Source organism: Silurus aristotelis, assembly GCF_946808225.1.
Source record: "Silurus aristotelis genome assembly, chromosome: 28".
Lineage (NCBI taxonomy): Eukaryota > Metazoa > Chordata > Actinopteri > Siluriformes > Siluridae > Silurus > Silurus aristotelis.
Window position 1 is genome coordinate 13,361,019 of NC_139601.1, and position 22,298 is coordinate 13,383,316.

The 22,298-nt window shown below is 38.9% G+C and overlaps 3 protein-coding genes and 1 long non-coding RNA gene across 4 annotated transcripts in view; 2 read left to right on the top strand and 2 right to left on the bottom strand.

The window, feature by feature from the left end:
• cers5 (ceramide synthase 5) overlaps positions 1 to 5,511 on the top strand; it is a 40,919-nt gene extending 35,408 nt beyond the window's left edge. Inside the window, exon 10 of the mRNA XM_083534537.1 lies at positions 3,330 to 5,511. Within this exon, the coding sequence (XP_083390663.1) occupies positions 3,330 to 3,479 (150 nt within the window). The 3' untranslated portion in view covers positions 3,480 to 5,511. The remainder of the gene's footprint in view (positions 1 to 3,329) is intronic.
• LOC310722239 lies at positions 5,414 to 8,511 on the bottom strand. The gene is made up of 2 exons (XR_014532324.1): positions 8,407 to 8,511; positions 5,414 to 5,773 (listed from the first exon to the last, which is right to left on the bottom strand). It is a non-coding gene; the product is annotated as an uncharacterized lncRNA (long non-coding RNA).
• Positions 8,512 to 8,595: 84 nt separating this feature from the next.
• Positions 8,596 to 10,840, top strand: bcdin3d (BCDIN3 domain containing). Its single transcript, XM_083534577.1, has 2 exons — positions 8,596 to 8,924; positions 10,116 to 10,840. Exons 1-2 carry the CDS (start codon positions 8,721 to 8,723, stop codon positions 10,668 to 10,670), a joined length of 759 nt encoding a protein of 252 aa, XP_083390703.1. The 5' UTR covers positions 8,596 to 8,720; the 3' UTR covers positions 10,671 to 10,840.
• Positions 10,841 to 12,858: 2,018 nt separating this feature from the next.
• LOC310722342 (keratin, type II cytoskeletal cochleal) lies at positions 12,859 to 20,912 on the bottom strand. The gene is made up of 9 exons (XM_083534692.1): positions 20,364 to 20,912; positions 19,012 to 19,220; positions 18,678 to 18,738; positions 17,153 to 17,248; positions 16,746 to 16,910; positions 16,311 to 16,436; positions 15,273 to 15,493; positions 15,138 to 15,184; positions 12,859 to 13,077 (listed from the first exon to the last, which is right to left on the bottom strand). The coding sequence occupies exons 1-9, from the start codon at positions 20,907 to 20,909 to the stop codon at positions 12,974 to 12,976; spliced, it is 1,575 nt and encodes a 524-aa protein (XP_083390818.1). The 5' UTR covers positions 20,910 to 20,912; the 3' UTR covers positions 12,859 to 12,973.
• Positions 20,913 to 22,298: the final 1,386 nt, after the last annotated feature.

A 22,298-nucleotide genomic window follows, 5' to 3' on the forward strand; every position in this document is an offset into this window, starting at 1 on the left:
CAATAGACATGGTCCCATATCAGGTTTATAGCAATCCAGATGTACAGATTCTTCACCTTTATACATGCTCTGAGTGACACCAGATAGTGGACTTATAAAATGTTACAGTATACAGGTATTAATGGATAAAGTTTAAACAGCACTACAGAACAATACAGTGTGCTGAAGGAGTCCTGGGATGATGAGCACAAGACAGTCTTTATGATGACTGTAGCAGTTCTTTAAATACTAATTGGACTAACTGGATCCCACGTCATGGGGTGTTTGGACACTGGACCTCCTGGAGTGTTTAAAGGCTCTGGAATGGAGAAGCTGGTGTTGGATCTGTGATGATTGCAAGTGTTGAGCTATTTTATGAGTTGCTCAGTAGTTCCTAGTTTTAAAACCATAAATGACTGTATAAGACTCACTCTGCAGTGTTCTGTATTGTTTAAAGATTTATAATTACACTCTTGATATCACCCAGATGAGGATGGGTTCCTCTTTTGAGTCTGGTTCCTCTCAAGGTTTCTTCCTCATAACATCTAAGGGAGTTTTTCCTTGCCACAGTCTGCTCATCAGGGATAAATACACATCGTTCACTTTAACTGTTAAATTCTGCAAATCTGCTTTGAGACAATGTCTGTTGTGAAAAGCGCAATAGAAATAAACTTGAGTTAATTGAGAATAGTGATGTGACATTATCTTGGGCTTAAAATGTAAGGTTTAATTCACAATACTGGTTCATAAAAATGGCGTATCTCACTTTTGCCTCGCAGTCCAGCTCCCACAACCTGGTGTTTCCATTATCTTTTTTTCCGTGCTGTGTTCCCTCCTTCACTCTCTTATCCTTCACCTATTGCTTCTCCCTGTTTCTCCACTGCAGAGCTGGCTTCTCTCTCTCACCCTCTCCTCTCAGGCGGAAGGCAGCTGCTGTCTTTCTATCGCTCTTTCCTGATTGAGAATCTCTGCCTTTTCTGTCTGCTTTAACCTCGCAAACTGTTCTTGCCTAGTAGATCCCGTTCTCTCGTTCCTCAGCAGTAAGTTCGCCTCCTCTTCCTCTCCTCTTTTGTGATGTTCTGTTCTGTGATATTTAAGCCCAAAGTTTGTAAGGATGCCAATTCTCATTCTTAATATATTTTTAAAGGTGAATGCTTTCACAACCTGTAGGAATCATGTGTGATGGATCTCAGCTATTCATAAGCATTGGAATTTCCAAAAGATCTAAAAGAAACTGCTCTTTTAACTGAATGAAGGTTTTTTTTAATGAACTGGTTTTTAGAAACTCAGGTACTTTTAGGTGGAAGGTGTATTGTACACAGGTACAGTGCATCCAGAAAGTAAAGAAGTTGTTTGTTTGAAACCTTTGCCAATTAAAAAAAATGTATATAAAAAAGAAAAAAAACGGAAAAAAATCACATACGTAAGTATTCACAGCTTTTTTTTCCATGACATGAAATTGAGCCCAGGTGCAACCTTTTTCCAATGATCATCCTTGCGATGTTTCTACAACTTGATTGGAGTCCACCTGTGGTAAATTCAGTTGATTGGACATGGTTTGGAAAGGCACACGCCTGTCAATATGAGATCCCGCATTTAGCAGAGCATATCAGAGCACAAACCAAGCCATGAAGTCCAAGGAATTGTCTGTAGACCTCCAAGAGACTTGATCGATCTGTGGAAGGGTACAGAAATATTTCTGTAATTTTGAAGGTCCCAGTGAGCGCAGTGGCCTCCACTCATGAGGAACCACCAGGACTCTTTATAGAGCGGGCTGGACTACACTAATCAGGCCTGTTTGGTAGAGTGGCCAGACAGAAGCCACTCCTCAGTAAAAGGCACATGAGGGCCCACCTAATGTTTGCAAAGGGAATCGGAAGGACTTTCACACTATTAGAAACAAAGATTGACTCTTTGTCCTGAATGCCAAACATCATGTCTGACGGAAACCAGGCACTGCTCATCACCTGTCCAATACCATCCCTACAGTGAAGCATGGTGGTGGCAGCATCATGCTGTGGGGATGTTTTTCAGCAGCAGGAACTGTGAGACTAATCAGGATCGAGAGAAAGATGAAATCAGCAATGTACAAAGACATCCTTGATTAAAACCTGCTCCAGGGCACTCTGGACCTCAGACTGGGCGACAGTTCATCTTCCAACAGGACATCAACCCTAAGCACACAGCCAAGATAACAAAGGAGTGGCTATGGGAAGACTCTGTGAATGTCCTTGAGTGGCCCAGAGCCCAGACGTGAACCTGAATGAACATCTCTGGAGGCATCTGAAAATGGCTGTGTACTGACGTTCCCCATCCAACCTGATGGAGCTTGAGAGATTCTGAAATTTGCAAAGATTTCAAACACACTTCTTTCACTTTATGATTATGGGGTATGTGTGGAATTTTGAGGAAAATAATGAATTTCTTCCATTTTGGAATAAGCCTGTAACATAAATTGTGGAAAAGTGAAGCGCTGTGAATAAGTTCCGGATGCACTGTACGCGATATGGACAAAAGTATTGCGACACCTAAATTTTCCACCAACATGTATTTGGTTTCTTACCAAATTGTTACTACAATGTTGGAGGCACACAATTGAATAGGGCGTTGTTGGATCCGGTGACATGAAATTTTCCCTTGAACTTGGAGACCCAAACCTGTTCCAGCAAGGCGATGCCCCTGTGCACAAAGCCTGCTCCATGAAGACATGGGTTGGAGTGGAAGATCTTGAGTGGCCTGCTATAGAGCTCTGACCTCAACCCCGTTTAACCAATACTGCACACCAGGCCTCCTCACTAAATGTGGAATGGGATGGTCAGGTGTCTATAAACATTTGTCCATATAGTGTATGTGTAAGCTTTATCATTTTTTTTATTATTATATGCATTGCAATTTATTCCTGAAAATACCGAATGGCAATCAAAACAAGTTCAAAACAGCGCAGGCTCTTCCCTGATTGGTTGCTTGCCACGTAATTGACAAGTTGTGTTTTTATCTGCTCATGAATAAAAGGGAACAATTGATAAAAACAAAATGTAGTTAAGTAAAAAGTCTGAAATGTAGTGAATTAAAAGTCTTCCTTAATGGAAAGACTTCAGTCAAGTACAGATACATGAAAAAGCTACTCAAGTACAGTAACGAATTACATTTACTTCCTTACTGTCCACCTTCTTTAATAGTGGAGGTTTTTTATTAGAGCAAAAATCCACGTTTGGCCATATAATGCATCTGCTTATGTGAACCTAATAAACCAATTACACACTGATCAATAACATTTTATTGAATACCTAATGAAGCGGCTCTTATCTACACACGACTCTCATCCACTACGAATGTTCTCTTTGCACCAGGTATCCAAAGACGTACGTAGTGATATCGAAAGCAGCTCGGAGGAAGAGACTGAAAAGACTCCCACCCGCACAGCTTCAGCCAAACGGGAAAACGGCATCAACGGCCATTTCGGCTCGCAGTCCTGGACCCGGAAAGACGAGAGCTGGTGACACAGCGCAATTTACAAGCCATTAACAACAAACTTTTATTACTGTAGCATCTTAATTCCACTCCTCCATCAGATACAGTTTGGTCAGGAAAAATAGAATGAAGCACTTATTATATTACACATTCCCTGGTTTGTTTTTGTTTGTTTTTTTTACACTGAGGTGACATTTGTGTTAAATGTTGACCATGATGATGAAGTGCTGAATCATGTTTGCTGTATGGACATTGATGCTTCAGGTGTGAAAAAAGAAAAAAAAACAAAAAAACTGAGACAAGACAGCAGTGAGATTTAAGGTTTCATTTCTTCGTTTGCATCATCCTGTTTCAGAAGTGGATGTTTGTTTTTTTTTCCACATTCTTCTTGAAATCTTCATGTTTTACTGAAGTCAGGGAGGAAGCCTGTTGACTTTTATTCTTTCTCCATGTCTGACATACTTAATTTCATTTGTTTCCCTTTTTGTTTAGTTTTTTTTTTTTTTTTAAACTTGTGTGTTGTGATGCCGCCTGTCCTGTTTTTTCATGACACTTGATTTTTTTTTTTTATCTAGAGAGCAAATAAGTTTATTAAAATATGACCTGATCGCTTCACACTGAGAGCTGATTTGGTACGTGATGTCACATAAAAAAAAAAAAATGATATTACAGTTTACAGTTACCAGTGTAATAAATGCTAGCTAGGTGTGCCTAATAAATCGTCCTCTCAGTGCGAGAAACAACAAAAGCAGGAGTCGATCAGCTTTATCATGTTTGGTTCTATTTTCATCAGGACTGACGCTTGGATTGTTCAAACGATTCCTCACTTCAGAACCAAAAGTCCAGGGGGCGGAGCTTAACCAGATCCGACGCCTCCGAAACGTTAATCCCTAATGAGATGCCGTACATCACTGCCCCCATCCTCGTTTGGTTCTGCAGCCAGGACACCTGGATTTGTATGTGCATTTTGTACATCCCATTTCACAATTGGTTCCTTTTTGCTTTTTTTAATAACCTCCACTTTTCTGAAGGTGTATCCTGTGGAGAATTTTGGAGGGCCACTCCAGATCTTGCAATCCAACCTATATCTTCAATGTAACTCGCATTGTGAATCAGGTTTGGGTCTCCTAGTTCAAGTGAAGGGAAAATGTAATGGTACTGCATTCAGATTGTGTGCTTCCAACACAACAGTTTGAGGAAGAGCCTCATATGACTGGAAAAGTCAGGTGTCCCAATACTTTTATGCATATAGTAGAGATCAGTAATGTCACCCCAGTTTGCTTTGGTTAACTACTGTATAAACCAGTACTTGGTACATAGGCAGGTATTTGGTATCACTGCACTCCATAGCCCCTAAACTTGACTGTATTATACTGAAGGTTACGGCGTATTTTTTATAAAAGCTAATTTAAATGAAATCCTTGCAGTCCTCTTTTACTCCAGTACAAATGTAATGAAGCAGACGTCGGACTCCAAACATGTCTCAGTTGATCAACTCCATTTCCCACTGGCTAAGAATATGACATTAATTTATGCAAACATTTTAAAGCTAAATACACGCTTCATATTTTTGTATTTTACAATTTAAGTTCATTATTTTAGTGTAAAATTCATAAATTCAGCGCTGCAGGTTTCAGGCAAACATTTAATAATACATTGCACTTGATGTTGCATGTCGATAGATTGGATGATAGACGTGTATTTGCCCTCGTGTGTGATTTTGTATGAAAGATGTCATTTAACCAACAATTCGATATTCAAGCTGTGTCTGTGATACACCTTGAACTTGCACAACTATACAAGGATTAAAACAGATTAGTTGAAACTCGTATGTTGTATGTAATCAATTCGTTCTTGACGCTCGGATGTGACGTTCGTACTTTATTTTTGACCCTGTTTATAAATTAATGGCAGCAAACCACACAATTGTCTAGTTGACTAACTTTTCTGTAAGAATGAGAGGTTCCATTTGCACTCCGTTTATTAATATATTACAACAGATAAATCAAAGTTAAAAAAAAAAAAATTCTAATGTACATTCGCCATCTGGAACAGAAGGCGGTGAGCTCTCATCTCCACTGTGTCCCATTTAAAAAAGAAATGAGACACAGCCTCTGTACGAACAGTTGATCAATCTTTGACTATTTCAGGGTCGATGTTCTGATTCTGTGCAACCAGCTGGAGCTGTCTCTGTCTCTGAATGTAACGGTAGCCACGCATGGCGCACAGGTAGCCTCCGTACAGGGTCAACAGCATCATGGAGCCGGAGAAGACGCGGTAGCCCACATCGGCTAGACGCTTAGTGCTCAGCATGAGGAACCTGCTAAAATAAGAAAAAGACATTCCATTATGGCTACAGTTGGAGTTTCAAATATGGCTGGAGATCTGCTTTCCTAGAGAATGTTTGGATGCAGATGGTAGTTTACTGACAAACATTATAATCCCTGCTGGTAATAAATATATAGCAACCAACACAGAAATCCTAATGGTTTCCACTATAAACACCAGTATAAACCATTACACACACACAAAAAAATAATTGTTTGGTAAAACCGTATCTGGATGCTTAATATGGTCCTAAAGGTCCCTACTGATGTCCTGGAAAAAAAAAAAAAACATTTAAACACCACTTTAAATAAATGATCTGGGATCTGTTTTTGCAGTTGTCAGTGTTTTGAGACAAGGCAAGCCATCAGCAGCACTGAAGATGAAACCGGCTTCAGGATGATTAAGAGAAGGATCTGAGACGTGGGATTTGTAGAGAACATCTTACTCTTGCTAACAGAGTTCAGGTTTATGCAAGTCGGCAATGACCTAGCACTTTTTTGGAGTTGCTACCTTTTTCTCAGACGGTGTAAAAAGCTCTGTCTGTCTCAGACATTCTGAAGTGGAAGAGCACCATGTTTTGGTGCGTGTTTGTTTTAAACACTATGTAACCACCAACTTGCTCAGAATTCACCCTTGTAAACTGCAGAGATGGACATAAAAGTGAAACCGCAGGTAAACTAAAAAAAGTAATCCCACGTTTTACTCATTAAACAAAAATGTCTATTCTAACAGCGGTAAAAGTCAGGACACCCCACCCCCTAATAGCTAGTGTGACCCCGTTTTGCTGAAATAACTTCAGTGAGACGCTTCTTGTAGCCATCTACCAGTCTCTGACGTCAGTCTGAGAAAAGTTTGCCCCCCTCCTGAACGCAGAACTCTTTCAGCTGTGAGATGTTTGAGGGGATTCCTGCATGTACAGCCTGTTTCAAGTCACCCCACAGCATATCAATGGGATTAAGATCTCGGCTATTCCAGGACTCTCCATTTCTTAGGTTTCAGCCAGTCCTTGGTGGATTTAGTGAGATGTTTTGGGAGAGTTCGGTTCCGCTTCAGCTTAAATTTTTCCTCAAGCACCGTCTGATACAGAGTAGAATTCATGGTGGATTCTATGATGGTGAGCTGACCAGCTTCTGCTGCAGCAAAGCATCCTCAAACTAGGACGCTTTTACCTCCATGTTTCACAGTTGGTATGAAGTTCTATTCCTGGAATGCTGCATTCGGTTTACGCCGAACACGTTCTTCGTTTTGGTGTCCAAATAATTACATTTTAGACAGAAGTCCTAGACTTCTTAAAAAGCTTTCATAGGGTGACTGAATATTTTGTGACTCCCAGGACACGCAGGTCTCCGTAGTGCTGAGAGAAAGTGCTTGAGAAACAGTTTAGCGAGGAGAAATCTATCTACATATCAAATATTGGTCACAAATTATTGATCACTTTTTAAATAAAAATATAGCGCATCTACTAATAATTAGATTCAAATACATTTTTTACTGATGTAAAACGTTACAAAACGATGCATCACGATCACTTGTATCCGATGCACACTTTTTATCCAAAATAGTTACTTTTAGCTTTGATGACAACTTGGCACACTCGTAGCATTCTCTCATCAGATTCACGAGGTAGTCACCTGGAATTGTGGGGATTTTCTACCCGCTGTGTGTGTGTGTGTGTGTGTGTGTGAGATAGACGTACAGAGGGTGAACATAGGTTTCCTGAATGTTTAATTCCCAGTGTGAAACATAGAATAGCCTTTATTTGTCACATATACACCAAAAGCACAGTGAAATTTGTTCTTCCCATATCCCAGCTTGCTCAGAAGCTGGGGTCAGAGCGCAGGGTCAGCCATGATACTGCACCCCTGGAGCACAGGGGGTAAAGGGCCTTGCTCAGGGGCCCAAGAGTTGTAGTTTGGCGATACCGGGGCTTGAACCCCCAACCTTCCGATTAGTAACCCAGAGCCTTAACCACTGAGCTATGGTAGTGGAGGTCCATCCAATCCGCTTTGAACTTAGCACATAATTTGTTCCCCAAACACACCCATAGGTTCTGTAACAGCTATTTGTTTAAGAAGGAGAGTAATGGAGTTATACATCAGATCATCTGGGCTTCACCATCACCTGATCTAAATCCAGCTGAGATGGTTTGAGGTTAACTGGACCCTCATCTGAGAGAATGCAAGCAGCTGTCATCAAAGCTGAAAGATTGCTAATCAAATATTCCAGGTTGTTAAACGATTTTTTGTTTGCTACATAATTTCGTGCTCTTTCATAGTTTGGATGTCTTCAGTATAAAATGTACAAACTTGAAAATAATATAAAGAATAACCACTGAAGGAGAAGGTGTTCAAACTTTTGACTGGTACTGGGTATATCTGATTTCTATTGTCTAAAAAAAAATCTCGCATTGAGCTCCTTCCAAATATTACATATATAAAATTAGAGACGTATTTATATTTGTATTTATTGAGTAAACGTGTGAAATTGAAGCACGAGCACGAGTTTAATCAGCCAACTAACCGCTTTAAATAAACTCATTTTACACATGTTAGACTGCTTCTTTTTCTTTCCTACAACCCGAAATAATTTGTTGTAAACGTGTAATTATTCTTCTTATTAATCACTCACCTGTTTGTGTCTCCGATTTAACGCTATATCGTGGTCCAAACACCACCTTTACAAAAGCTCAATGTCAGCCTGTACTCTTGCACCACTTCCGGTTTACTCTACGGGTAAGCGGAAGGAACAAACGTCGACCAGCGCGTTTTATATATTCGAACATTTTATTTTATTTTGTTAAAACCGTAATTTCATTAAACCGTTTAATTTTATGTCTATTAATTGTCATTTTATTTATGTACATTCCAAATGTAGGAACAAAAACATTTTCCACGTCATAGGCAGGCAACACCGAGGGAATTATTTTGAGGACGGACAATAAAATGGAGTCGCCCAGTGGGAAAGACACATGTTTAGAAACTGTTGAGGATCCTGGTGCAGCTCCATATGGGAATTTTATACATTATTACACGTTTAATCCACCAGAGAATCGCCTGAGTTTGATCCCTAGCACGCTGCTGGAGGATGTGGGATTTCAGCCGGACACGGAGGAGGTGCTGATGCTGGATGTGGGCTGCAACTCCGGGGTGAGGAAGTGAACCTGAACAGCCAGTCAATATAATAATACAGTAAAGTTTGCTTTTATTTGAGCAATAGTAACCTATAAACTTAAGGCAATAATTAAGCAAGTTTTTGAGTGTTTTGTTTTCCACCATGAAGCCTATTATAAACCATTACCAAAAAAACAAATATCTGGAACTTTCCTGGAATCTGGAAGCTTAATGATGTCCCTAGATCCCAACATGTGATCTACAAATTGCCAGAGGTCCTTAATGGTTTCTTCTAGATATCACATACCACCAAAAGAAAGCAACAAATTATCAAAGACCCACAGTTTCCATTAAAAACCAACATAAAACCATTTTTTAAATTATTTATTAAAAACATTTGTGAACATCAAAAATTCTTTTTTTTTAAAACAATTTTAGATAAAAATGCCTGTGTAATTAAATAATATATATATTTTATATATTTAAAATAAAATGATATATAAATAAAGTGAAAGCGAAAAAAAAAAAAAATCATTAAATAGTTTACATTTGTTAGGCCCCATTTGGGTAATACAGGTGTGTGTGTGTGTCTGTGTGTGTGTGTGTGTGTGTGTGTGTGTGTGTGTGTGTGTGTGTGTGTGTGTTTTAACAAATGTCTTAATTCCTTACATCCTTCACTGGTTCACTCCGTTGATATGCGAAATTGTCAGGATTTTCTCCTTTTAAGAGAACATCTTGAATCTGTACATAAAACAAATGTTTGTTTTGCACATGAGCAATACAAAAGTTTTACAGAGCATTTCAAATCAGATTTTCGCTCACAACCAATCGTATTTACAGTACGGACTGAGTGGCCACAGTGAGGCTACACTAAATCTAGTTTCTTTTTTATACCCCTGGCATTGTTGTGTATGTTTTCAAGTTTAATAAGAATAAAAAAAATCGAAGGGACACGAAGGTCGAGGCAAAGAATAAATAAATCTGGTGTTCCCCACTTAAACCGTTCGTGAGGGAAGATTTTAACTTTGTACCGCATGTAAAAAGGATTGCATTCAGTACACGTTTGCATCGAACCGAAAGCCTTGTAGTGAAATGGTTTGGTACAAATATGTGTACTGCTACACCCCTAATATATAATAAAAGAGGCTGCTTGTATACATTGTTGAAATAAACTACAACCTGCCATGATGATCTTTTTCACTCTGCCCTATTGCTGCTTTTTGCCAGGACTTATCTATTGCACTATATAAGCATGTTCTGCAAGATCAGCCACCCGGAAATGATTCCTCCAAACGGATTCACCTTCTTGGATTTGATTTGGACCGGGACTTAATCCTCCGAGCTCAAAACTCAAACCAATTTCCCGAAAACATTCAATTCATGCCCCTTGATATCACCAGTGCAGAGAGCCACACTGAACTTACGTCCTACCTGAAGACGTTTGGACGCAGTCGCTTTGACCTGTGTTCCTGTTTTGCTGTGACCATGTGGGTTCACCTGAACCACGGGGATGCTGCCTTGTTAGCTTTCCTCACACGACTCGCCTCAATCTGCGAATGCTTGTTATTGGAGGCACAGCCATGGAAATGTTACCGCTCGGCTGCCCGGCGCTTACGGAAACTCGGACGCAGTGACTTCGACCATTTTAAGACTCTGGAGATCCGTGGGGATATGGCAGCTCATGCCAAAGAGCATTTAGAAAAACAGTGTAGAATGGAGCTGGTTCAGAGTTTCGGGAGTACATCGTGGGACCGGAGCCTTTTGTTGTTTAAGAGGCGATGATGCAGCCACTAAGAGAGACCCTAATTCGCCTGAAAAAACATTTAGGTCCCATTGTAACCTCCTATTGTGTCATGAATTAAGTGTATTAAATGTATTTAAATTCTTTAAAGAGTCATTAGAATCATTTTGAATGAAAAGTTATTTTGAAAGAAATAAAGGATTTGCCCTCACTCTTGTCGATTGTCTCACATAAAAACATCCCAAAACAATCTCACTCTGTTGCTATACACATACATCCTGTAATCAGAAATACGGTTCTGTACACATCCCATGACTCTTATTTACAATCTGTTCACATTTAACATCACCTCAAATACACTTCCGACTGTCTGTCCTTACACTTATAACTGTTCGGTGTCTTTTACAAAAGGTTTGCCTTCCCTTTTGAGTCTGGTTCCTTTTATTGTTCCTTCCTCATGTTTTCTTAGAGAGATTTTCCCTGGCCAATGCAACCTCTGACTTGTTGATTTGGGATCTACAGCTTGACCATTTTTGTAAAGCTGTTGTCATCATATCTATCGTTAAAAGTGTTAGAGAAATGAAACCCAACTAAAAAATACCTCTCTATACATTGAAAATTAGAGAAGTCTTGTAACCGAGTGGTTCTCACAGTAGGATCTGGGGACCTCCAAGCATCCAAACATCACCCTCCAGTCTGAGGTCATGAATAAATGTATACAGTAATAATGTAAGTGAAGACTACAAATAGTGTCATTTTTGTCCTAATGATCATTTATAATAAAACGAATGCATGGGAAAATGGTCAATGGCTGTGATATGTTTAAATAACGAGCCTGATATTTAAACATTTGGATTGTGTTTGTAAAATAATTGCGTATTTGTCCAAATGTTAGGAATTTATTTTACAGTTAAAGCAGACCCAGCTGTTACCTGTATTTTTAGGTGAAGACTTCTCCACAAGGGGGGGCTCCTGTTCGATGGATGGGTAATGCCAGTGACCTTCAAGAGCACTATTGTTGATATTAACAGCAACACCAGTATTTTTGTATTATTATTATTTTTAATAACTCATTTATTATTTAAAACCACTAGTCATAGAAAAATATAGATTACAAATTATTTAAAAGCTTCATCATGTGTCTCTATAAGGTTGTGGACCAAAGCAGTTTTGGAGCACATGCATACAGATATTAGTCTCAGGAACTGTGCTGAAACAACGTTCTTCTAAATTTTGGTAGTGGTGAGTGCTGTCACATAACATGTCACTCCAAAATCTCCTGTAGGTGTTCAATTATAGGTGGGTTGAGATCAAGTGACTGTAAAAGCCTTGGCATTTAATTCATATCATTGTGAGCTTTATCAATCAGGATCCCATCAGGATTGAAATAGTTCCTCATAGGATAAAGCTGATCACTCAGAAAAAGACTTACTGCAAAGGAATAATGTTCCCCTAAGTAGACAAGCAGAGACGGATCTTGTCAGCGAAATAATCACGCAGCTTATCAGCTACTCGACTGTCGAACATCGAAAGTGACCTTTTAAGGTTAGGACACAGTGGTGGCTGTGGCAAAAAGCGAGGAAAATTTTACACCAACTACCTGCATGTCTTCCCTCAGCACATCCATAAACCTCCTCCTTGGCCTTCCTCTTTTTCTCCTTCCTGGTGACTACATCCCCAGCATTCTCCTACTGATATACCCCATGTCCCTCCTCTGCACATGTCCAAACCATCTCAATCTCACCTCGTCACCAAAACTTTCCCTTTAACTCTTGCAGATACCCTTCTACAATATACATTTTTTCTAAGTTCTCCAGTGTCCTTCAACTAACCAGAAACATGGTGGTACATGTTTTGGTGACTCCAAATTATCCTTAGGTGTGGCTGTGTGTGAATGATGTAATGTATGAAGTACCATTCAGGGTAAATTCCCACCTCACAGCCAGTGTTCCCAGGATGTGACTTGGTTACATTAGACTTGCTCAAAAAATCTGATTCTGATTGTCGACCCAGATGAGAGAGAAGTTTGTTGAAAACTGTACCTTTTAATAGCAATGTGAATAAACCCTTCATTGTGTTGTGATTTGAAGGTCTGAATAAGGGGCACTTACTTCACTTAAGTAATATAATTAGACTCCGGTTCACTCCTCTCTTTTTTTTTTTATAACTGTTTAATCGCTACAGTATTATATGAGGTTTACACCTTTAATGATAAATGCATATATATATATATATATATATATATATGTTTCTTGTAACAAGTTTAACATAAAATGACACTACAGTTCGTTTTACAAACTTTACTTTAAGCTATTGCGATCATGCGGTATTTTTTTCAGACATTTCAGTGTGTACTGTATCTGGTGTTGTCTCTAAACTCGGTGGTTTTAATCAGTACTTTAGGGGATGGAGAGCTGAACTGCTGGTAGCCGTTCATTCCCTTGGAGCCTGAAAAAAAAAAAAGACATAGTTATAGTTATGTCCTCCAAATTATTATTCTTTTTTTTTTTATTCTTTATAGCCCCAGACCATGATGTTGCCGCCACCACCATGCATGACTGTAGACAAGACAAATATTTTTGGTGCCACACATGTTGGACACCATCTGCATCAAACAAGTTTATCTTAGTCTCATCAGACCACAGAACATGGTTTCTTCCAAACTGTTTTGAGTTCTTTACCATTGAGTTCTTTACCATGAGATGCCATGTTAAACATCCAGTGGCCAGTATGAGACGACTGTACTCAAATCACCTCATTTTAACTGCTCTAATACGAGATACACACATTTGTATGGTCCTGTCAAGCAGATGAAAACATAAACATGATGAATTAAACGTGTGGCTTTGCATGGGTATACGACATACAGCTATTATCACTTAGGGTGTACTCACTTTTGTTGTTATTATGACATTAATGGCTTATTTAGAGTTATTTTTAGAAGACAGTAAATCTGTACTGCTATACAAGCTGCACGCTGACTAAAATATATATATGTGAGGGGTGTACACGCTTTCATGAGATACCGTATGTTACTGTTTGAGTAGAAATCGTATTACTGAGCCAAACTGTCGTTTGAGGTGAGTGTGTCTAAAGCTATACATTTGTTAGCATATTCTATCTCCATTCTTTTGTATTCTTTTTTTTTGTGCATATATTATAATACCTCAATATGTCCTGTAAATTCAAACACATTTAAACCTTTTTTTTATTCCCTTTCAACAGGAACCAAAAAACATAACTGCTCAAAACATTGTACTTGTGCATTGGTACTTTACGTTTCCCATGAGGGCTGTTTTTATGAAAACCATTGTTTATCCAGTTTCCTACATTTAAAATTAGTGTGTAAGCAGTTCCTGGGGCTATAAAACCAAAAACCCATGTTGTTTTTTATTCTAATAAACCTGCACATTGATCCAAATGCGATTTTGCTTGTTGTACATCATGAAAAACATTCACTTATTACTAAACTTGGACCGCTGTAATTATTGGTTTTAATTCAGCGGTCCCCAAACTTTTTTTGCGCCACGGATCAGTTTAATGTCGCACAATATTTTCACGGGCCGACCCTTTAGGGTGTGGCAGATAAATACAACAAAATAAAATGATATGACCGGCACAAAAACTGGTATTTTCTAAATATAATAATAAACGTGAAGCCACTGTGTTGTTTTTTGTTCATTTTGCTTGCTTGGGGGTTTGAGTTTAGCGGTAATGTATTAACGTGTTAGCGGCCAGAGCCCCTTTAAGAAGGTAGTGGATGGAGGTATGTGACCGAGGCATCATGACATGCATCAAGAGCGAGTCATGTGGAGATGTGGAGGAGAGAATTAGGTAATTTTCCTAAATAAAACATAGTTCAGAATCAGATAATAAATAAAACAGAAATAATGTAAGTTATGTATTCTTTCTGTGCGGCCCGGGACCAATTGACCCAGGGGGGTTGGGGACCACTGCTTTAATGAATCTGATTAGGTATTTATTTACTCATGGACACGTTGTACATGTTGAGATGTCTAACTGCAAGATCTCTAACTGTTGTATGAGGCTATTAAACCAGATGAAGCAACATTATCCCTCAGGTACTTGTGTTACAGCTTTTGAGAGACAAGTGACCTAGTTCACTTCAGCAAACTTTCTCCAAAGCCTTTTTTTTTTTCCCAATTCCAATTCAACAGGAAGGAAAGTACATACCTGCTAAAAACATTGTAGGTCTAGAATATTGCATTTTTTTAAAATGGTGCTGCCTGGAATGATTAAATATACTTTTATAATGCCCACAGCATGCATAGGTTAGAGTTGAAGGTACTTCTTTAAACAAAAACAAACAAAAAAAAGATTAATTTATTTATTTTATACTTCATACAACCTTTTTGTGTATAAAGTTTGGGCATACAATTTGGAGGTGATTTACATGAAAAAGAAAAACAAAATGAACTCTCTAAGAATGTGGACTATGAAGGTGTTAATAGTCACGTCTGTGCATGCTCATAAAGCTCGATACTCACTGTAATTGGACATGGATTGAACGTTGACAACAGCCTGCTGTACAATCCTAAAAAAAAAAAGAAAACACAATTATATTTTCATATCCTAAGCTCAAACATGCTATCTTATGCTAGAAAGACCTCCATATCCCTCACCTGTCCTCCTCGCCTTCTAGCAGCTTCCTGTAAGTAGCAATCTCGATGTCCAGTGCCAGCTTGACGTTCATGAGCTCCTGGTACTCCCTCAGCTGGCGTGCCATGTCCTGCTTGGCTCTCTGCAGCGCCTCCTCCAGGTCTCTGATACGAGCTTTGGCTTCCTTCACAGTCAGCTCACCACGCTCCTCTGCCTCGGCAACCTGGTTCTCCATGTTGGTGCGCTGCAAGCGAGGGTGATATCCAGTTTGATTATTTTTTATCGCAATCATAGAGACCAAACCTACTCATTTTTGGAACAATTTCAATAGTTGCTCTTTTCAAAAATCTCTAACTTCTAATAGGATAGCACATTGACACAGTGTATAGCATTGGCAAATAACAGCACCCAGGCCCTTGGTTTGATCTTGGTCTTAGGTTTCTGTAAAAATTTTTTTACTTTTTACCATTTTTAAAAAATGTATTTATTTTTTTACCAGTTTTACTCCAGACATGGGATGCCTGATGAACACACATGTTCACATACTCATTTACAGTTGCTTTGCATAACCAAAAACACCGAGTGCTCCCAGGATTGTTTTTGGTTCCTAGGCAAATGAAGTCATTATGTAAATGTATTTATTTTTTCCACTATTCTGAAGCTCTACAAATTTGGGGAGGGTGGAAAAAAAAAAAGGTTATTTAACTGCTGCCATTGTTCAATTGCGACATTTAAATACCATGAATACTTAGAATAAAGAAAATAGCTAAAGAAAAAGGGGTATTTGCATATTCTAAATAATTAATTGCATTTTCTAAAGAATGTAAGCCAGACTACTAACTAATGATGAATTCCCCTAAAACAGTTTTTAGAATTTTTTTTTTCATAAAATTAAGTGAGGTGGAACTATTAAAGTGGATTTAATTACTAGGATTAATCTGAATTTTAGTGACTGTTTGTAAAATATTTCGTAGTGAACAAAATGTATTTTGTAATTCAGTGGCAGGACCAAGATGTTCTGCTCTGGGAAAGTGGCTCTGTGTCATGTCGTGTTTTTTTACCTGGGCCTTGATGGACTCAATTTCGCTTTGCAGGCGGCTGATCATGCGGTTGAGCTCAGCGATCTCAGCCTTGGTGTTTCTCAGCTCGTTAGCATACTGTGTGGCCTGGCTGGCCATCTGGTCATACTGTAACGTGAACACAAACTCATGCTCGATATGTCCTTATTTATTTATTTATTTTTACAAATAACTGTACATTAAATGGCGTAATGACATACAGATTGGTCTAAGTGATTACGGCACATTAAGCGGTGTAATGAATCTGTACAATTATAATAGTACTCATAAAGCTCTATGGATGCCTATAGCCATATTAATGAATGTACAGTATGTTTCATCACCATCAACTGGTGGTGGTATAGTAATAAGAAGGCATTTTTCATATAGCATACATTTCAAGCTATTGCACAGTCTGTTACTTGGAGATCTTCATACCTTAGACTTGTACCAGGCCTCAGCTTCCTCACGGCTCTTGGCTGCGATCTCCTCATATTGGACCTTGACCTCAGCCACGATCTGGTCCATGTTGAGGTTGCGGGAGTTGTCCATCTGCACTATGACACAGGTGTCCTTGATGCTGGCCTGCATCTCATGCAACTCCTGCATTAACACATTAAAAAAAATAATAGAAATGCCAACACTGTTCTCCCAACCTACCTCTGCTACCACTTCTATATCATTGCACATTTATTCTAGACATTTTAAATAACCCAAAGAACGATCCATTAAACTCGTTCTTTTTATTAAAACGTTCTTTTTATATTAGTCATTGTTACAAAGCATCTGCACCGGATTCTGGATGTAGATGTACAGTATAATTTGGAGGCATGAGATGTAAATACCTCATCATAAATAGCCTTGAGGAAGTTGATCTCATCAGTCAGAGCACCCACTTTATCTTCCAGATCAGCTTTCACCAGGTATGCAGAGTCCACATCCTAAAAACAATTGATTATTACATATTATTGTCTTGAGGTTAAAGGCAGAATATATTTCTGTAGACCAATACTGCTTTAATATTCAAGTCAAGAGTCAAGTCAATTACTTGGTCATTTGATAATTACAGTAAGTCGTATTAGATTTTTAGGGTCTTTGGCTCTCACAGCACACCTATATTATCGTTCTATCAGTCTTTACCCAACAGGTTTTCATAGCAATGAAGAAAACAGCTTGTTTATTTGATAAGCCATTGAGAGAGAGAGAGAGAGAGAGAGAGAGAGAGAGAGAGAGAGAGAGAGAGAGAGAGAGAGAGAGAACATCTTTAGAGTGTTTGGAGCTAAAAAAAAAAAAAACTATATGAAATCCAATGATTTAAGAACTGATGTAGTAATTTAATCAGTAAGACCAATGTAATAACAATAACATCCATTTCAGTTTGACATTAGAAACATAGAATCCCATACATTAAAGTTTTGGGTGTGGTGCCTGGATGTCCAACCCTGCATGCATTCCTATGTCTATAGTTTGTAAGTAGTTCCTAGGGCTTTAAAATCATAATTTTTCTTTTTTTTGCGAATAAACCTGCAAATGTATCCATATGAGCTTTGGTTGTTGTCTCTCGTGAAATTCACTTATTACCTCGATACTAAACTTAATTCTCTAGAATTTTAAGGGAATATCTAAAGGCATTTATTGGTTTATGTACACATCATACACTTTAGAAGCAAGTTGTACGAGGCCAGTGAATCCGATGAAGCAACATTATCCCTCAGGTACTTGTGTTACAGCGTTTGAGAGACAAGTGACCTAGTTCAGCAAGCTCTCCCCAAAGCTACTCTCCATTACAGCCACATCTATCTCTAATGATATAATGCAACCACTTGTGCTTGTTTTTAACTGAGACAGAATTATTTAAATGCATTTTTCATTCAAAATACCGTATAAATCGATTGCTTTTGGAGACTAAAAATATTTGAATGTTTCTGTGTGTTTTGACTTTGCCTAGACTTTTTACTGAGCCATTACAAAAATGGAAATATTAGTTCATATGTAACCCTAGAACTGTTGCTGTATCCTTTCCATGCAGTAATGAACTACATTATGGATTGGATTTCTCACATTTACCAGAGGCAGTATGTGTTCTTTTGGCATCCATTGTAAATATCATTCTAACCCTATCTGGGGTTTTGTTAGAAAAAGTATTAATGCTGTTCAGCTTTTATAGAAATTCATCCATGGGACACTTTTACTGAGTCTCTTTTATTGTGTCCTTTGGGGAAAAGTAGGCTGGATCAGGCTGCAGAGTTTACTCTTGTCCCTTGATGCCTGATTTATTCAGTGGCCCATTATAGTGGAATCAGACGTAAAGTGTACAAAAGCATCTATTGTCCTAATGTGTTCCCCGAGAAGATACTAGTGAAATCAAACCTTTTTCAGAATCACAAAGTCATTCTCCAGGTTGTTTCGCTTGTTGATCTCGTCCTCGTACCTGAGTCAAAGGCAACAGATATGGAGGGGATTACTGTAGATGCAGAACTAGTTTATGATGTCAGACACAAAAGAAACATATACATATGGTTCTTGTGTTTTAAAGAATATTATATCTGTGGATGGATTACTGTAGGTTCCAATTTAATATAAAAAACAGTATTTTATTCAACATATTTTTTAAAGGTAGTCTTTTATTAACTCTACGTCAAAAATAATAATCCAACATTTATAGATCCTATAGAAACTTTAGAGTTTTATTGAAGAGACATACTTGTGCTTGAAGTCTTCCACCAGCCCCTGCATGTTCCTCAGCTCTCCGTCCAGCTTGATTTTGTCATTGTTGACCACGTCAAGCTGTCTGCGCAGATTGGCCATATAGGCCTCAAACATGGGCTCAATGTTGGACCTGCCTGGGGTCTGACACTGCAGCACTTCCAACTTGGTTTCCAGCATCTTGTTCTGCTGCTCCAGGAACCTCACCTTTTGGATGGAAATGAAATACCAAATAAAATATGGTGAAGGCTTATTTTATTTTTGCATGAAATGTGTACTAGAATTAGGAAGTGATGCAAAAGAAAAAAAACAGTTCTTCTTTCTGTGTTACTTCATGCATCTGAAACAAGAAGGCTCATTGTTTCCGCTGGTCCCTGTTATTATCAGTAGTATCTTATAGCCATACTGAAAGATAAAGTCTGGTGAGGTGCCAAACAGATTAAAGATGCATGGATTCCAGATTCTGGTTACAATTTGAATAGGTCATTAGTTGTAGGTGGTTGAGACTCATCTTCATATACATTTTCTGTTATTGTGGTTTCTCTGCTGTTGCAAATGATGCTTGGTTCTTGAAAGTCATTTGGTGCATTGGCTATTATTAAAAGCCTAGGCTGATTTAAATTATGGCTGTTGTGCCAGGCTAGTGACACTAATTGAGCAACATTATCCCTCAGTTACTTGTATGGCAGTGCTGGATGGACAAGGCATTGACATGGATCAGCCACCTCTCTTCAAACCTAATCTCATTCTTTTTGAACACTGATCTGAGGCCAGTACTTAAAGACCCCCTTTGGCCCTAACTAGTATCAGTAAAAGTCTCTGTTTCAGTCCAGGGCCCCCATAGGATTGGGTTGCAATTGTCCCCAAGCACAAAGGTTCCTTTTATACTCTCAGGGACAGTGGTGTCTTTGGTGACTTGGCCAAGCCTGACCTGTTTTTATCAAGTTACAGTCCGGCTTTAGAGAAAAGGGCTATGGTGCTAAAGCTCAACTATCATTTTCATGTGCTTTCCTGCAATGTTAAGCAAATTACTCTTGCCTGAGAACACTTGGGCTTCTTAGATGTCCAGAATTAAGTATCCTTTTAAAAAGGAATGGGGTCAAGAATTTCACTCCAACTTTGGTGTCACCATCCTTAAGTACAATACCACCTTTGTGAAGCAGCCCTTTAAAGCGTGTGTGGAAAAGCAGGTGATATAAAGCAATGAATGCTGTTGTACATTTATATAGACTTTATCAAATTGTGTTAGGGCACCAGCTTGCGATTTTTTTTTTGTTGCATAAATTCCTGAAAACACATGACACTTACTAGATCACACAATGTCTCTTGAATCAGCAGCCCATATCTTACCTTGTCAATGAAGGAGGCAAAGCGGTTGTTAAGAGATTTCATCTGCTCTTTTTCCTGAGTGCGCACCATCTGGATGTTAGGGTCGATCTCCAGGTTGAGGGGGGCCAGCAGGCTTTTGTTGACCGAGATGCTGGCTATGGGAGCACCAAAGTAAGAGCTGCTGGTGCTGAAGCTGGGTGACAAAGCTCCAAGAGACATTGTGCTAAACCCAGTGCTGTAGCCACCGAAGCCCCCAAGCTTCCCGCTGCTTCGCACAGAACAGCTTGAACTGATCCTCTTGCTTCTCATACTCATCTTGAAGTACTGTGGATGAATGAAACCAAGTCGAGGATGCTCTGGGAGATCTTTTAGAAGTGCAGCAAGCGGGATCTGAGTGGGCCTTTTAAATACCCGGATTTGGGTGGAGTGATAGGTATGTTGTGAAACCTGTTTCAGTGGACACGCATGCGCACATGAATGCGCTGGGACAGTCGGCTCTCTATGGGTCTTCTGTCCCTTGTCCAGGTAGTGCGCACACTCGACCCGTTCCGCTCCACATCCACCCATATACTTTACACACACACATTCTTTCTCCTGTTCAATCACTCTCACCAACCCCCTCTCGCAAGTAATACTATAGAACATTTTTATACTGTACTATATAACATCATTTGAAAGGAATGCAGAAGAACGTACATCTCAAATCTCAGAATGATGTACAGTAAGACATTTTCATCTTTTTATTAGATTTATTTTGAAGAAGAAAATCAAGGAATCTTTGTTCCTAATTCAAAATACGAGAGTGACCAGAATCGCAGTCCGATAGTTTGTCTGATGCAAGTTTCGACACTGGTGCATGTCCCAACTTAACTAAAACTCCATTTCTCTGCTAACACTGTAGCCTGTAAACATGGTCACCACTTCCCACACTCCACATTGCTCTCATTCACCCTTTTACTTTTTCCAATTACAAACACACAACAAAAGGTCTCTGGTTCATTCACACAGTCACTAAGCATACACACCCAGTTGTCTTTTTATTAGTCTTTGCCTTAATGTTTTGCCCTATACGTTTCTGATTCCGGCATCCTATAGTTTGTCACCTGACTCTTTTTAACCTGGTTCCAAATGAATATTTGATGACTGTGGGGGGTTTTTGTTGGTTTTTACTGACCTGCACCTGCATCTGTTATTCTTTTCATCATGTGGCTCATAATCTCAAGTAATTGCAAACAAAAGTTTGACAGTAAGGGGACAGTAATTTTGTTACAGGACATCTGTCTGCAGACTTTAGTTAATTATTTAGGTATTTATTGGGGAAGGGGATTCTCCAGTGTTTACCTGGTTTGAACCTGAGCTCTGGATATTGTTGCCGTGGAGTTTCACATGTCTTCTTTGTGTCTATGTGGGATTTCACTGAGTCCCCCCCCCCCCCCCCCCCCAAAATAGATTACCAAGCTGTGCAAAAATGCCCCTAGATGTGAATAAGTATGTAAGTGTGTGTGGTATCTCGCAATGAATTGGCATGCCTTTAGGGGTGTATTCCATCCAAACACTAAATGTTCCGAGAATTGGCTCTAGAGTGATCCTGACCAAAATAAATGAATGAATCCACGTCTTGTTTGTTTAAGGTTTCAAATATATAGTGCTTGTGTTTTTATATAAATGTGGAATATTTATGACAGTTTATGTCACAGACGATGTGGATTAAACTGTATACATGCAGTAGTGTGTAACTCCTTTTTAGCACTTGCCTGTACTTATGATGACCCCCACCCCGCAAATGATCTTGTGACGATGGTAAATGTATTCTTTTGCATTGAACGTATAGCTCAAAGACCCAAAGAATTACATGTCTGGTATAGAACAATAATTATCTGTGTTCAGTTGATGTGAGTTAAAACAGCCTGTAAACACACCAATAAACAGGTGGGTTTTTTTCTTTAACAGTCTAGT

Bases quoted from the DNA above. Each gene is read 5' to 3' on its own strand.
- bcdin3d (XM_083534577.1), top strand. From the start codon at position 8,721: ATGGAGTCGCCCAGTGGGAAAGACACATGTTTAGAAACTGTTGAGGAT. The intron at 8,925-10,115 runs GTGAGGAAGTGA...GCTTTTTGCCAG, and splicing joins ATGTGGGCTGCAACTCCGGG to GACTTATCTATTGCACTATA.
- LOC310722342 (XM_083534692.1), bottom strand. From the start codon at position 20,909: ATGGGTGGATGTGGAGCGGAACGGGTCGAGTGTGCGCACTACCTGGAC. The intron at 18,739-19,011 runs GTATGTCTCTTC...CCTTTGACTCAG, and splicing joins GTGGAAGACTTCAAGCACAA to GTACGAGGACGAGATCAACA. The intron at 17,249-18,677 runs GTTTGATTTCAC...AATTGTTTTTAG, and splicing joins ACTTTGTGATTCTGAAAAAG to GATGTGGACTCTGCATACCT.